At 36.4% G+C, this 14,756-nt stretch overlaps 1 protein-coding gene across 12 annotated transcripts in view; it reads left to right on the top strand.

Moving 5' to 3' along the window:
- The window catches only part of CHD9 (chromodomain helicase DNA binding protein 9), a 222,601-nt gene that overhangs the window by 60,891 nt on the left and 146,954 nt on the right, over window positions 1-14,756 (top strand). For 10 of the 12 annotated variants that reach the window (XM_045891120.3, XM_045891118.3, XM_064580402.1 and 7 more), the window contains one exon: window positions 12,927-14,549. In XM_045891120.3, coding sequence (XP_045747076.1) covers window positions 13,092-14,549 — 1,458 coding nt within the window. In that variant the 5' untranslated portion in view covers window positions 12,927-13,091. Of the gene's footprint in view, window positions 1-12,078; window positions 12,261-12,926; window positions 14,550-14,756 lie in introns of those variants that run through there. The other 2 variants (XM_064580408.1, XM_045891122.3) reach the window with 2 other exon arrangements.

Below are 14,756 nucleotides of genomic sequence, written 5' to 3'. Positions count from 1 at the left end.
GCTATTTACATTACTGATTTTCAGGTCTTTTAAAGCAAGGAGTCCTTTTTTTTTAAGATTTTATTTTTAAGTAATCTCTACACCCAATCTGGGGCCCGGATTTATAACCCTGAGATCAAGACTTGCATGCTCTACTGAGTCAGCCAGGCACCCCTGAATCCTTTGTTTTTTTGAAAATACTACTCGAAAGCTCAATCTGTAAGATATATAGAAGCTGAATATTCAGGGAGAAACCTTTTATTGGTGAGGAATGGGGGAAGGTGAGGCCTAAAGCCCTCTCTTCCTTTCAGTGGCTAAAGATTACCCAGTGCTCCAAGGAGCACAGATTGAAAACTGTTTACACAGTGCACTGTGTGGGTTATTTTACAGTAGTTCTATGAGATCAATACTATTACAGTCTCCATTTTAAATGAAGAAACTGAGCTTCAAATGATTAAATGATTTGCCTAAGATTCCATAGCTAGGAAGTGATAAAGTCAGGATTCCAATCTTTTACTAGTCTTATTTTCAGAGCCCGTAGTTTTAACTACTGTGTTGTAATACAGGGCCCTTTGTAGAATCACTTCTCAATGAAAGTAGGATTTTGGGGAGGATAACTGGGAATTAAACTTTAAATTGGATCACTGAGGCATTTTTTTGTGGTAAAATATACATAAGACATACTATGTTAATTATTTTTTAAAGAATTTATTTATTTGAGAGAGAGTGAGCGCAAGAGAGAGCACAAGCAGGGGAGGAAGGGGCAGAAGGAGAAACAGGCTCCCCACTGAGCAAGGAGCCCAATGATGCGATGATGCAGGGCTTGATCCCAGGACTCTGGGATCATGACCTGAGCTGAAGGCAGACGCTTAACCGACTGAGCCACCCAGGTGCCCCTATTTTAACTATTTTTAAGTGGACAGTTCAGTGGGAGCTTCTTAAAGCATAAAAAATATGATATTGCTTAGAATGCTTTTGAATCTCAGCCTTTGGAGTACTATTAAGGATCAAGGAGTTTTGATTTGTTTTGTGTTACATTATTGTATTTTTTAGAATATTTTATTTTATTTATTTGATAGGGAGTGAGACAGAGAGCACAGATGGAGGGGGAGGGGCGGCGGAAGAGGGAGAAGCAGACTCCCCACTGAGCAGGGAGCCCAACGTGGGGCTCCATCCCAGGACCCTGGGATCATGACCTGAGCCAAAGGCAGATACTTAACTGACTGAGCCATCCGGGTGCCCCGACATTATTGAATTCTTGAAAGCATTTGAGTATTTACTATGTGCCAGGAATTGTACTAGTAGATACTAGGGATACAGAGATGAATAAGACCAATCTCTGCACTCATCTTTAGTAGAGAAGACAGATTTAGTAAGTTCGATCTACTGAAGTAGACATTATAGGTGTACTACCAGACCAAGAATGATAATATGGTGTGTAAGGTATGAGACACAAAACATGAGTGCCTACCAGTTTGAGGAGTGTGTGTGTGTGCATGTACATGTACATGCAGGCTACCTAGAGATAGTAGTACTTGAGTTTAATCTCAAAGCCATTACTTTATCAAATGGAGGAAGTGGGAGGTGGGGGGCAGTGTTGTAGGCTTAGAGAACCTCTTGTACATATTAATGGAGATGTGAGAGTGTTTGAATTTAGGCAACATTTCAACATGTTTGAGCATGGATTACCTATGGGAGAATAGAAGCAAAAAGGGTAGGGCGCCTGGGTGGCTCAGTTGGTTAAGCGACTGCCTTCGGCTCAGGTCATGATCCTGGAGTCCCGGGATCGAGTCCCGCATCGGGCTCCCTGCTCGGCGGGGAGTCTGCTTCTCCCTCTGACCCTCCTCCCTCTCATGCTCTCTGTCTCTCATTCTCTCTCTCGCAAATAAATAAATAAAATCTTAAAAAAAAAAAGAAGAAGCAAAAAGGGTAGAGGGGCATTGATATTTAGGAAGGGAATAAAATGAGCAAGAATGTATGTTGAGAGGGCAAAGACAAATTTAGGCATATGATGATACCACTGATTCGTATAAACATTTTTTAAATGAGTTGGAAACATACAATTAGATATAACAGGCCTGGTCTTAGTTGGGTTCTAATTTTTGCTAGTACTCATGTTATATGTTAAGGTCATATTAGCCTTAAACATTTAAAAATGAGAATATTCCTACAACTTAATATAATGATTGTCCTTCATATAATTTTTTAAAGGAATTTTAGATATAGAATGTTATGATTGATGTCTTCAAGAGGAGGAAAAATCATGGTCTTTTTTTAATTAAAAGGTATTTTAAAAATTTAATTTCAGATAAGGACAGGAAATGATGACATTTTAGAGAGGGTGGTCAGGAATGGCCTCATTGAGAAAGTTACTTTTGAGAAAAGAACTGAATGAAATGAGGGAAGAGTGTACATAGCAAATACAAAGGCCTTGAGAAAGGAACATATCTGGCTTTTATTTTTTAATTAAAAATATTAAATTTATTTTTTAATGTGTTATATGTACAATTTAGTGACATTAATTCCACTCACAATATTGTGCAGCCATCACTACTATCTTCTCTTTTTTCCCTCTCCCCAGCCTCTGATAGTATGTAATCTTTTTATCTCTATAAATTTGCCTAATCTAGGTATTTCATATAAGTGGAATCATACAATATTTTCCCTTTCGTGTCTACTTATTATACTTGGCATAATGTTTTCAAGGTTCATTCACACTGTAGCATTTAGGTATTTAAAGATTTTGTTCGTCTGTTGATGGACACTTGGATTGTTTTTGAACTTTAGGCTATTGTGGATAATGCTACTATGAACATTTGCATATAAATATTTGAGTCCCTGTTTTTAATTCTTTTGGGTATAGAGTATATAGGAGTAGAACTGCTGGGTTATGTGGTAACTCTATGTTTAACTTTTTGTGGAACCACCGCACTTCTCCATAGTGGATGTGCCATTTTACATTACTAACAGCGATGTATGAGATTGCCAATTTTTCCATATTCTTTCAAATGCTTGTTATTTTTCATTTGAAAAATAATATTCTTAGTAGTTGTGAAATGATATCTCATTGTGATTTTGGTTTGCATTGTCCTAATGACTGATGTTGAGTATCTCTGTTTATTGGCCATTCCTGTATCTTCTTTGATAAATGTATATTGAAGTCCTTTGTCCATTTTTATTTAAGTTGGGTTGTTTATCTTTATAGTAGTGAGTTTGTAGGAGTTCTTTATAAATTCTAGATATTAAACTTTTACCAGATACATGATTTGCATATATTTTGTCGCATTCTGCGGGTTACTTTTTACTCTGTTGATAGTATTCTTTGGTGCACAAGTTTTTAATTTTTTAAGATTTTTTTAAAATTTATTTATTTGAGAGCGAGAGAATGAGAGAGAGCATGAGAGGGAGGAGGGTCAGAGGGAGAAGCAGACTCCCTGCCGGGCAGGGAGCCCGATGCGGGACTCGATCCAGGGACTCCAGGATCATGACCTGAGCTGAAGGCAGTCACTTAACCAACTGAGCCACCCAGGTGCCCCAAGTTTTTAATTTTTATGAAGCCCAATTCATCTGTCTTTTTTTTTCTTTTGTTACCCGTTTTTTTTTGGTGTTACATTTAAGAAACCATTGCCAGTCCAAAATCATGAAGATTTGCCCCTATGTTTTCTTATAATAGTGTTATAGTTTTAGCTCTTAAATTTAGATCTTTGATTTATTTCCGTTGATTTTTTTTTTATGGTATAAAGTAAGAGTTCAGCTTTATTCTTTTGCAGGTGGCTATCTAGTTTTCCCAACATCAGTTGTAGAAGAGACTGTTTTTTCCTCATTGAATGTTCTTGGCACCCTTCTCAAAAATCAATTGACCATGTGAGGGTTTATTTCTGGGCTTTCTATTCCATTGGTCTGTATGTCTATCCTTATGCCAATAACACATTGTTTTGATTACTGTAGTTTTGTAGTAAGTTTTGAAAGTGGGAAGTGTGGGTCTTCTAACTTCGTTCTTTTTCAAGATTGTCTTGGTTATTCTGGGTCCCTTGGAATTCCATATGAATTTTAGGATGAGTTTTTCTATATACGCAAAAAATCATTGGGATTTTGATAGGAAATGCATTGAATGTGTAGACTGGTTTGGGCAGTATTGTTGTCTTAACAATATTAAGTCTTTCAATCCATGTACACAGGATGCCTTTCCATTGATTTAGATCTACTTTAATTCCTTTCAGCACTGCTTTGTCTTCAAAATGATATGCAGTCTTCAGTGTACACATCTTACCTGTCCTTCATTAAATTTATTCCTAAATTTTTATTTTTTTAATGCTATCGTAAATGGAATTGTTTTTAGTTTCCAGAACGTTGATTGCTGTCTTACAGAAATACAACTGATCTTTCTGCATAGCTTTGTATCCTAGAATTTTGCTGTATTTGTTTACTAGCTCTAGCAGTTTGTTTGCATGCGTGTGTGTATGTGTGTGTGTTATTTACAGTTTTCTACCTATAAGATCATGTTATCTGTGAAAAAGATAATTGTACTTCTTCCATTCTATTTTAGATGCCTTTTATTTTCCTCTCTTGCCTATTTTCTCTGGCTGGATCTTTCGTTCTGTATTGGATAGAAGTGGTGAAAGTGGGCTTCCTTGTCTTGTTCCTGATCTTGGGGCAAATTCTCTTTTTTAATTCTTTTATCATTGAGTTTGATATTAGCTCTAAGTTGTACATACATGGCCTTTATCATGTTGAGGAAATTCCTTTCTATTCTTATTTTGTTCAGTATTTTAATCATGAAAGGATGTTGGAAGGGTGTTAGATTTTGTCAAATACTTTTTTTGTATCAATTGATATGATGATGATGTGCTTTTACCTTTATTTTATTAATGCAGTGTATTACAAAGTGTCTTAATTACCTTTACATGCCTAGGATAATTCCTACTTGTTCCTATAATATACTGTATCTGTACTATATGTATATGTGTAATATGCTGCTGGATTTGGTCTGCTAGTATTTTGTTGACAATTTCTGCATCTGTATTCATAAGAGATATTAGTCTTTAGTGTCTTGTTCTGTTTTTTGGTTTTGGGTTTTTTCCCTTGTAATGTCTTTGGCTTCATTATCAGGGTAATGTTAGCTTCACAAAATGAGTTAGGGAGTACTTCTGACTTTTCACTTTTATGGAAGAATTTGAGAGGAATTGGTGTCAATTCTTTAAATATTTGCTAGAATTCACCATTAAAACCATCTGGTCCTGGGCTTTTCTTTGTTGGGAAGTTTTTGATTACAGATTCAATCTTACTTGTTTTAGGTCTATTTAGATTTTCTACTTTTCTAATCAATTTGGGTAGCTTATGTGACGTACAATTTTTCCATTTCATCCAGGTTTACCCAATTTGTTGGTGTACGGTTGTTCATATTATTCTTATAATACTACTCTTCTATAAAAAGGGCTTAACTATTCTTACATAAAAAGGGCTTATATCGTCCTTATATAGACTTATAAAGTCTATGTTGTAAAGTAAAAGTCTATATTAATATTCTCTTTTGAATCTGTTTTTAGTAATTTGGATCTTCTCTCTTAGCCAGTCTTGTTAAAGATCTGTGAATTTTGTTGATCTTTTCAGAAAACTAATGTTAAATTTCATTGATTTTCCTTTATTGTCTTTCTCTTCTTTATTTCATTTATCTCCACTCTAATCTTCATTATTTCTTTCTCCTTCCTTGGACTTAGTTTGCTCATTTCCTTAAAGTGTACAGTTAGGTTATCAATTAGATTTTTTTAATGTAGTTGTTTACAAGTATGTTTCTCTTAGAGCATTGTTTTTGCATTATCTCATAAGTTTTGCTATGTTTTCAGTTTTATTCATCTGAGGGAATTTTGTAGTATCTCTTTTTATTTTTTAGATAGGATTTTTCACATTTCAATAAGCTGGAAATATTTTGCTTGTAGCTTTGAAAAGAGAAGCTGTAGGGGAGACCTAAGTCTTCAAGAATTTGAAGGTTGTCATAATTAGGTTTATTTTAAACAATCTCTAAATAGATGCCTAGGAAGGCAGGAGGAAAATTGAACTTCTAAAAAACTTTTTAACAGGTATTCAAATATGGTTTGAATACCTTAACAGGAGTTGTTCTAGAAGTTCATAGACCTTTTTTTCGACAAAGAAATGGTGAATTCGAATTTGCCAGCTTTTTATTTTGTGAAGTGAAGATATTCTTTAAAATGACAGATATCGCCTATCATTATCATTTTAGTCTTTAAAAAATGTTTCTGGGTACAACTTAAGTGTTTTGGTCACTGTCATTGAGAGAGTTGCTATTTGCTATCTTAAAATAACTTCAAATGTTAATAGCTGCCAGTGATTATAATTTTACCACAGTAAAAATGTTAGTCAAGTATTATACCAGAGAAGAAATTTTAAACAGTGAAATAGCTTCCTATTTCCTCTAGGATAAAGTCCAGAATTATTAACATGGCTAATTTAAAGCCTTGGATATCTGACCTCTGCCTGCCTCGACATCTCTGGCTAGTAGTATGCTCTGGCCACACTACACTATTGAGTAGTTCCTGAAATGCTATGTCCTCCCTCACCTCTGGGCATTTCTTGTAGTGTTCTCACTATGCTCTTACCAGTTTTAGGAATAATGCAAGGGAGTGCGGGGATTGTAAAAGACTTGTTTCCTATCCTAATAGGGATTACTGCTTCCTTTATTTAGTACTTTATAATTCCCCTTTGAGGCAGATCTTAGTTAATAGTTTGTGTTGCTATTTTTGTTTTTTGGGTTTTTGTCCAGATGAAAACAAGTAGTATGTGGTCTTCTCAAAGTCCTACAGCTAGGAGGTAGAAGAGCCAGAATTCAGGTCTATGTTTTGTTTTGTCTTGTTTTTATGTAAGTATCTTGTTCTTTCTAATTCCTATGTAGTCACTGACTGATTTAGCAAAAATTTATGATGTGCCTACTATGCTAGGATACAAAGATGACAGCAGTGTTCCTTTTTCCCAAGGGTATACAACCTAGTGGAGAGAAAAGAAAAATACATTATTATAATGGAGTATTATTTGATGCACAGGTTACAAGACAGACAGTTGAGTCAGAAGAGGCTTTCTATTGGAAGTGAACCTAAAGCTGAATTTTCCCCAAATATAAATTTGAAATAGCTATGGGTAACTCATAAACAAAGTGAAAATTAATGTAGCGCAAATTTAATACTGTACAGAAATGCTGAAGGGATGACTAATAGAAAACTGAATAATTTGGTAGGGCCCAATGCTGCTCGTATTAAATGAGATGAAACTCTTTATGTGTAGAGCTTACTGGGAAGCCTAATTCATTTAGTAGAAATATACTGAGGGATTTATTTGGAGAATATAGAGATGTCTTGGAGAAAAAGCAACTATTAGACATTCAGGAAGTCAGTTTACCACTGAAATAAGTTTATATGTATATATATATATAAATCCTGTTTGGGAACATATTCAGTGGTTTTATTTTTACTCTGAAGGCCCAGTTCAAATGTCACCCTATCTCTATGTCTTTACCCATCTTTTCCAGAAATAAATAATTGCAATCTAATATAACATTATGCTGTGTATGCATCTCTGCTAAGGCATACATCTCTACTTGTTTACGTGTTTTCTTCCTCTCTGGATTATGAACTTTGGGAAGGCAGGAATTCTGTTCTATTGATGTACAATCCTCATGTCATTGGCATCGATAAATGTAGAAATGAAGATCGAGAAGTAATTCTATTTTGATTCTAAATACTTGTCTCAACCTTAAAAGATATATATAAAATATAAGATATAAAAATATTTTATTTTACTGTACTGGATTGATAAGGTCCCTATAGCAGTGTTCCCGCTTACATTTCTGCCTTTACTTTCTACTTTTCTCCGTTTCCATGCCCACTGCAGTAGTCATCCCCTTCCCTAAATATGTACTTCCTCCCTTGCTGCCATTTCTCTATTCCTGAAGTCTTTGGCCTTCCCTTCCAATTCTTTTTTTTTTATTAAAGTTTTTTTTTTTTAATTTATTCATTTGAGACACAGAGATACAGAGAGAGAGAGAGCATGAGCAGGGAGAGAGGCAGAGGGAGAGGGAGAAGCAGGCTCCTTGCTGAGCCAGGAGCCCAATGTGGGGCTTGATCCCAGGACCCTGGGATCATGACCTGAGCCGAAGGCAGACGCTTAACGATCTGAGCCACCCAGGCGCCCCCTTCCCTTCCAATTCTTTTAGAAGACTCCCTCAAATGCAAACTGTTCCAAGAAGCTTTTCCTGAATAACTTGCCAAGTATGTTCTCTTCTCTTTATAGATTATCTTATAGGTGAGCTTGTACCTACCTCTCTTAGGCCACAATTACCATTTTTTTTTTCAATATATAATGTGCTTTTCTTGTGCATTACCCCGTCTCCTCAATTTAGATTCTGACCTTCCTGAGGGCAGAGACTTTTGTAGTTGCTTTGGATGCAAAGTTGTTTTGGATGTAATGGACAGTCCAAAAGTATTTGCTTGATGAAATAGCAAGTTAAAATTAGATTGATATGGGGCGCCTGAGTGGCTCAGTCGTTAAGCATCTGCCTTCGGCTCGGGTCATGATCCCGGGGTCCTGGGATCGAGCCCCGCATCGGGCTCCCTGCTCTGCGGGAGGCCTGCTTCTCCCTCTCCCTCTGCCTGATGCTTGTGTTCCCTCTTTCGCTGTGTCTCTCTCTGTCAAATAAATAAATAAAATCTTTAAAAAAAAAAAAGATTGATGTGATATTTTCATAAAGTTACAAAATGGTACCTTTACAGAATGAATTACAACAATAGATCTTTAAGTGGAACTTACATGAACATTGTGTCAATTGTAGAATAAACTTCAAATCAGAAAACATGGCTTTATGAGATTTTATGGACATTTTTTCATAGTTTGCCTTTAGGCTCTATTTTTATTTTTATTTAAAGATTTTATTTATTTATTTGAGAGAGAGGGAGAACACAGAGGGAGTGGGAGAGGGAGAAGCAGACGCCCCGCTGAGCAGGGAGCCCGATGTGGGACTCGATCCCAGGACCCTGAGATCATGACCTGAGCTGAAGGCAGACACTTAACCAACTGAGCCAACCAGGCGCCCAGTCTCTATTTTTATAACTAAAGTCAACTACTTACAAATATCTTGTCACATACAGAATGTGTATCTTCTTAGTATAGTGTTGGTATCTATATTCATTTTCTTAATCATTAGATGTTCCTCTTATGTACTTACTTTTAGCAAAGCACAGTAACATGTATTGATAATGTTCTGTTTACATGTCCAAATTCCCCTTCAGAGATCAGTGATTACTCATCACCCAAATACCTGGAAGTTCTTTATCAATAAATGTTTATTGGATGAGAAAATAGCAAAATTCTTTTCTTAATTAAAATTTTTACTTCTTCCATATATTAGGTAAGCCTCAGGTTACATAAATGTAGAAAACATTCTGCTTTAGCACAATCTACCGTCATGTACAAAAATTCAACAACTATACCAGTTCTTTCCTATATAAACTATTACTGCTCTGATACAACATATATTTATTTCCAGAGCAGACTCCTAAAAATTCTTTAACTGTTTTTTTTAAGAATAAGTGTATAAGCACATAGTAAATCTGTATAAATCCACAATGTTTTATATTTATGTTTAAGTTCACTGTTAATCACAATAAGTAAAAATATATGAATTAATGTCATATCCTTCCATTAATTTACTTTCAGCATTCATTTGGGCAGTAGATTTTTATAGTTGTGGGTTCTGAACTCTTGAAGTGATACATTCTAATTATTCAAGAAATTATTTTAATCATTCTAAGATGTGTATTTTTTCCACTTTAATATCTCTGAAATTGGGGGGGGTGCCTGGGTGGCTCAGTCAGTTAAACATCTGACTCTTGGATTCAGCTCAGACTGTGATCTCAGGGTTGTGAGACTGAGCCCTGTGTTAGGCTCCACACTCAGTGTGGAGTTTGTTTCAGATTCTCTCCCTTTTTTCCTGCCTCTCCCTCCACGTGCTCTCTCTCCCTCTCAAATAAATAAATAAATCTTAAAAAAAAAGTCTCAAAGTGGGGTGTGTCTCAGTACCTACCTGCCAGATGGGGTCATGGAGTACTTATCTGTGCGTACACACACTTGGTCATAGTTATTTATATTGCCATCACCAGTTGGGCTATGTACATTAGTACTACACATGTTCGTTATTTAAAATGTCTCTCTTTTTTTTTAAGTAGGCTTCACGCCCAGCACAGAGCCCAGCACAGGGCTCAAACTCACAACTGTGAGATCAGCCTGAGCCAAAATCAAGAGTTGGGCACTGAACCAACTTAAGCCACCCAGGTGCCCCTAAAATGTCTTTAAAAAAATACACTATTTTTCAGGGGCGCCTGGGTGGCTCAGTCGTTAAGCGGCTGCCTTCGGCTCAGGTCATGATCCCAGGGTCCTGGGATCGAGCCCCACATCAGGCTCCCTGCTCGGCGGAGAGCCTGCTTCTCCCTCTCCCTTTGCTGCTCTGCCTACTTGTGTTCTCTCTCTCTCTCTTAAATAAATAAATAAAAATCTTTAAAAAAAAAATACACTATTTTTCAGTATTTAACCAAAATGTTATTGATTATGCAGAGAGGCACAGAAACAGAGTAGCAGAGCATAAATTTAGTATTAGTGAAGCAAATATTTGTTGTTGAAGAAACGACAGCAATTCACATTTACTTACAGAGCAACAGTCAAGTATTTTATGGGCCAAGCAGAGTATCTCAAGGCAGAAGAAATTATCAAATCCTTTGAAATAAGACTAAGTCTAAAAACTTTTGAAATGGTATAGTGCCATAGTTTAACTGGCAGCACTTTTTTTTACGTTATATCAACTAATGATGTACCTCATATTTGATGACATACTGGATTTGGTAACTTTCACTGTATTTCTTTTTTTGTGTGTTCCTCTTGATAAATAATCATACAACCATATAAAAGCATAAGACATTGCTTTCCTGATTAATAAATTAGGTGTACATAGATGTTCCCAAGTCTGGAGTCTGAAGCAGAAACTAAGATACATTCCAGAGAAGTGATTTAATCTACCTTCTATTTTGCTAATGGCCTTGTTCAGTTCAGACCACATAGCCTTTCATCTGCTCTGTCTCAAAGTATAAAATCTGGAAAAACAACTTTTTCTGTATTTTCTTCTAAAATCATATATTTGTTAAAGGACTTAAGTACATACCATTGTGATTGATGATAAGTCAGTTTCCAGTTAAAATTAACATAGACTTTGGTAGTTTTTCTCAGAATTTTTCAAAAGTATTTCTACATTAAAATAGTGAGCATTTTGTTTAGGAAATTTCTATTTCCTAATGTGGACCTCCCAAAATAGAAGTTCTGGAAAAATTTCTTAGGCCTTTGCTAATGTTTAATTAATATGTAGAGCAGTGGGAAACTCCATTTGTGGTTCTCTAGGCAAGACAGTAGGGCAGAACCATAAATTACCTTTGTTAAAAGTGTTTGGAATGATACAGGCCTGGAACAAAATTAGCTAGCCATTTCATATTAACAAGTAACCTATTAGATCCTTTCCACACATAAATATCATGTATGTGTGTGTATATATACATATATTCATGTAAATGTTAATCATTTTTTCTCTTCAGACTAATCATAAGACTAATTCATTGCTTAGCTCAAGCTACTGTTTATTTTTGCCTCAGCTTGATTGTCAAGATTGTCATTTATTTATACAGTTTAGTAAATAAGCAATATTTATATTCCAAATGATTTAGTGAAGGCAGGAGGGAGATTTAGGGACAGAGTAACGAGTATGACCATTAACAGGAAGGTCCTTGCTTTTGTTACTTGAATATCTAAATTCAGTTGGCTGTTAGGAAGGCTGATCTTCCATGTAGATGAGCAACAGAACCATAGTAACAATATGTGGGAACATCCCAAACGTATCACCTGTCTGCATTGTCTGTCAACTGACCAGATGGCTAACTCGTCTCGTTTGGCCCAGTTTAACATGATCTCATACAATTGTTATTGTTGTTCTTTCTTTAAAAGCTTTTATTTATTTATGTATGTATTTATTTATGTATTTATTTATTTAAGAGAGAGAGTGAGCGAGAGGGAGAGAGCATCTGAAGCAGACTCCACACTAAGCGCAGAGCCCGACATTGGGCTCCATCACACAACTGCGAGATCATGACGTGAGCTGAAACCAAGAGTCGGATGCCCAACCGACTGAGCCACCAGGCACCCCATACAGTTGTTCTTCTTGATGTATTTCCACATATACTGTAAGAAACAGTAAGATTTATCTGCTCGAGAGGTCTAGAGCAAAATATCACAACGCAGTTACTACTCTGAGAAGATTTGATGTCAGCTATCTTAACAAGACGTTACTTCAAAGTGTAATACATATAAATTTTAAACATGACAGAGCTGCTGGGGAATGATGGTCATTTCATGGTATAGGCGAGAGTCTGACATACCGTACTCAAGTTTACATTCTGTCCTCAAAATATATGAACTTCAAGTGGTGCCTGGGTGGCTCAGTTGGTTGAGCATCCGACTCTTAATCTCGGCTCACGTCTTGATCTCACTGTTGTGAGTTCGAGCCCTACGTTGGGCTCTGTGCTAAGTATGGAGCCTACCTAAAAAAAATACATGTGTGTATATATATGTGTATACGTGTATGTATGTATATATGTGTGTATACATATATATATGAACTTGAAAATGAAGTAATATGCATTATTACTTTGAAATGCATACAGTCATGTCCCAAGCACCAGCATTTTTTTCCTTGTAGGGAATATTAATGAGCTTTTTGCAATTTTTTAATCATTCTACCAAAAAATACTGTACCCTGAGATTGTATGTTTTTTAAGTCACATATAAGCTTTGTAGAACTTTAATGAATACTCATCATTAAACTTTAATTGTTTTTCTTATTTTCCTAGGATTCTGACACTTCATGACATGTCATTATCTAGAGCAATAATGAACATTGACCTGTTTCGGATTAGTTGATGACCTTTGGCAATGATCCGATAATATCCACTACACAGAAGCTGAATAAACTTCATTTGGAGTGAATAGCCCAGATTGTCACTGGATTTTTCAAGATGACAGATCCAATGATGGACTTTTTTGATGATGCCAATCTTTTTGGTGAGACCTTAGAAGGTTTGTCAGATGATGCATTTGTACAGCCAGGACCTGTTTCACTAGTTGATGAATTGAACTTGGGTGCAGAATTTGAACCTTTGCACATAGACTCACTGAACCATGTTCAAGGTACTCCAACACATCAGAAGATAACTGATTATGAGCAGTTAAATCAGTTTGATTCAATGAAATTTCACCAAGTCAATCAGCCTTTTGGTAGCCCAGCTGAACACGTGTTATCTCCACACTCTCAGTTTAATTGTTCTCCGATCCACCCCCAAAACCAGCCCAATGGTTTGTTTCCAGATGTAGCAGATGGCAGTCCAATGTGGGGCCATCAGACAGCTACCAGCATTTCCAATCAAAATGGGTCTCCTTTTCACCAACAAGGACATTCTCACTCTATGCATCAAAATAAAAGCTTTGTGGTACACCATGACTTTGCCTTATTTCAGGCCAGTGAACAACAAACACAGTGCACTTCACTACGCTCACAGCAAAACAGAAATAATCTTAACCCAGGTCAGAATTCCCTCAGCCAGTCTAAAAATTTTATGGATGTTAATGTTTCTGGTCCACACAGAGTCAGTGTTAACCACCCATCACAAATCCCTAATGCATCTACGTCGCAACAGCCTCTTTCAATGCAGCAATTTTCCCAAACGTCAAATCCTTCAGTTCACTTCCTCAAGTGTAGCAATCATCAAGAAGGGAATTTCAATGGACCTTCTCCAAATATGACTTCTTGTTCTGTCAGTAATTCACAGCAGTTTTCATCACATTATTCCTTTTCCAGTAATCACATCTCACCAAACAGTCTTCTGCAGGCCTCTGCAGTGCTTGCACCTAATCATACAAATCAGACTTTATCTGATTTTACCGGAAGTAACTCCTTTTCACCTCATAGGGGAATCAAGCAAGAATCCACTCAGCATATGCTAAATCCCAATACATCGTTGAATTCAAATAATTTCCAAATGTTGCATTCATCACATCCTCAGGGTAATTATAGCAATTCAAAATTATCTCCTGTACACATGAACTTCCCAGATCCTGTTGACTCAGGAACTCAAATGGGCCATTTCAATGATCACGTAGAAACTAATGGCTTTTCATCTTTAGAAGAGAATTTACTTCATCAAGTGGAGTCTCAGACTGAGCCATTCACAGGACTTGACCCAGAAGACCTCCTCCAGGAGGGTCTCCTTCCCCAATTTGATGAGGCAGCATTTGGACAAGATCATTCAAGTCATGTTTTAGATCATGACCTTGAACGGCAGTTTACTTCACATCTTGTAACCCGGCCTTCGGATATGGCTCCAGCACAGATGCATAGTCAGGCTCGGAGTTGGCACTCTTCACTTTCCAATCATCAGCATTTACATGACAGAAATCGCCTATATTTACAGCGACAGGTATGTGGCTCTTTTATTTTGGTGATCTGGGATAGAATGGGCCTTTTTTTTTTTTTTTGAGTTAATTTTATGTGAGACATATCCAGGATTTCTCAAACTTAGGCATATTTTGACATAGTTTCTTTTGCTTTAACAGTCTTATATTTGAAAGTGATTTGTTGATGTGCTCAAAGCAATACATTAACTTCTATATTTAGAAAATTATAA

This window comes from Mirounga angustirostris, unplaced genomic scaffold (genome assembly GCF_029215605.1).
Source record: "Mirounga angustirostris isolate CCGP_5_RB_7025 unplaced genomic scaffold, mMirAng1.0.hap1 SCAF_16, whole genome shotgun sequence".
Lineage (NCBI taxonomy): Eukaryota > Metazoa > Chordata > Mammalia > Carnivora > Phocidae > Mirounga > Mirounga angustirostris.
Note: the sequence above shows the minus strand (reverse complement) of the source record. Positions and strands in the feature narration are given on the sequence as shown.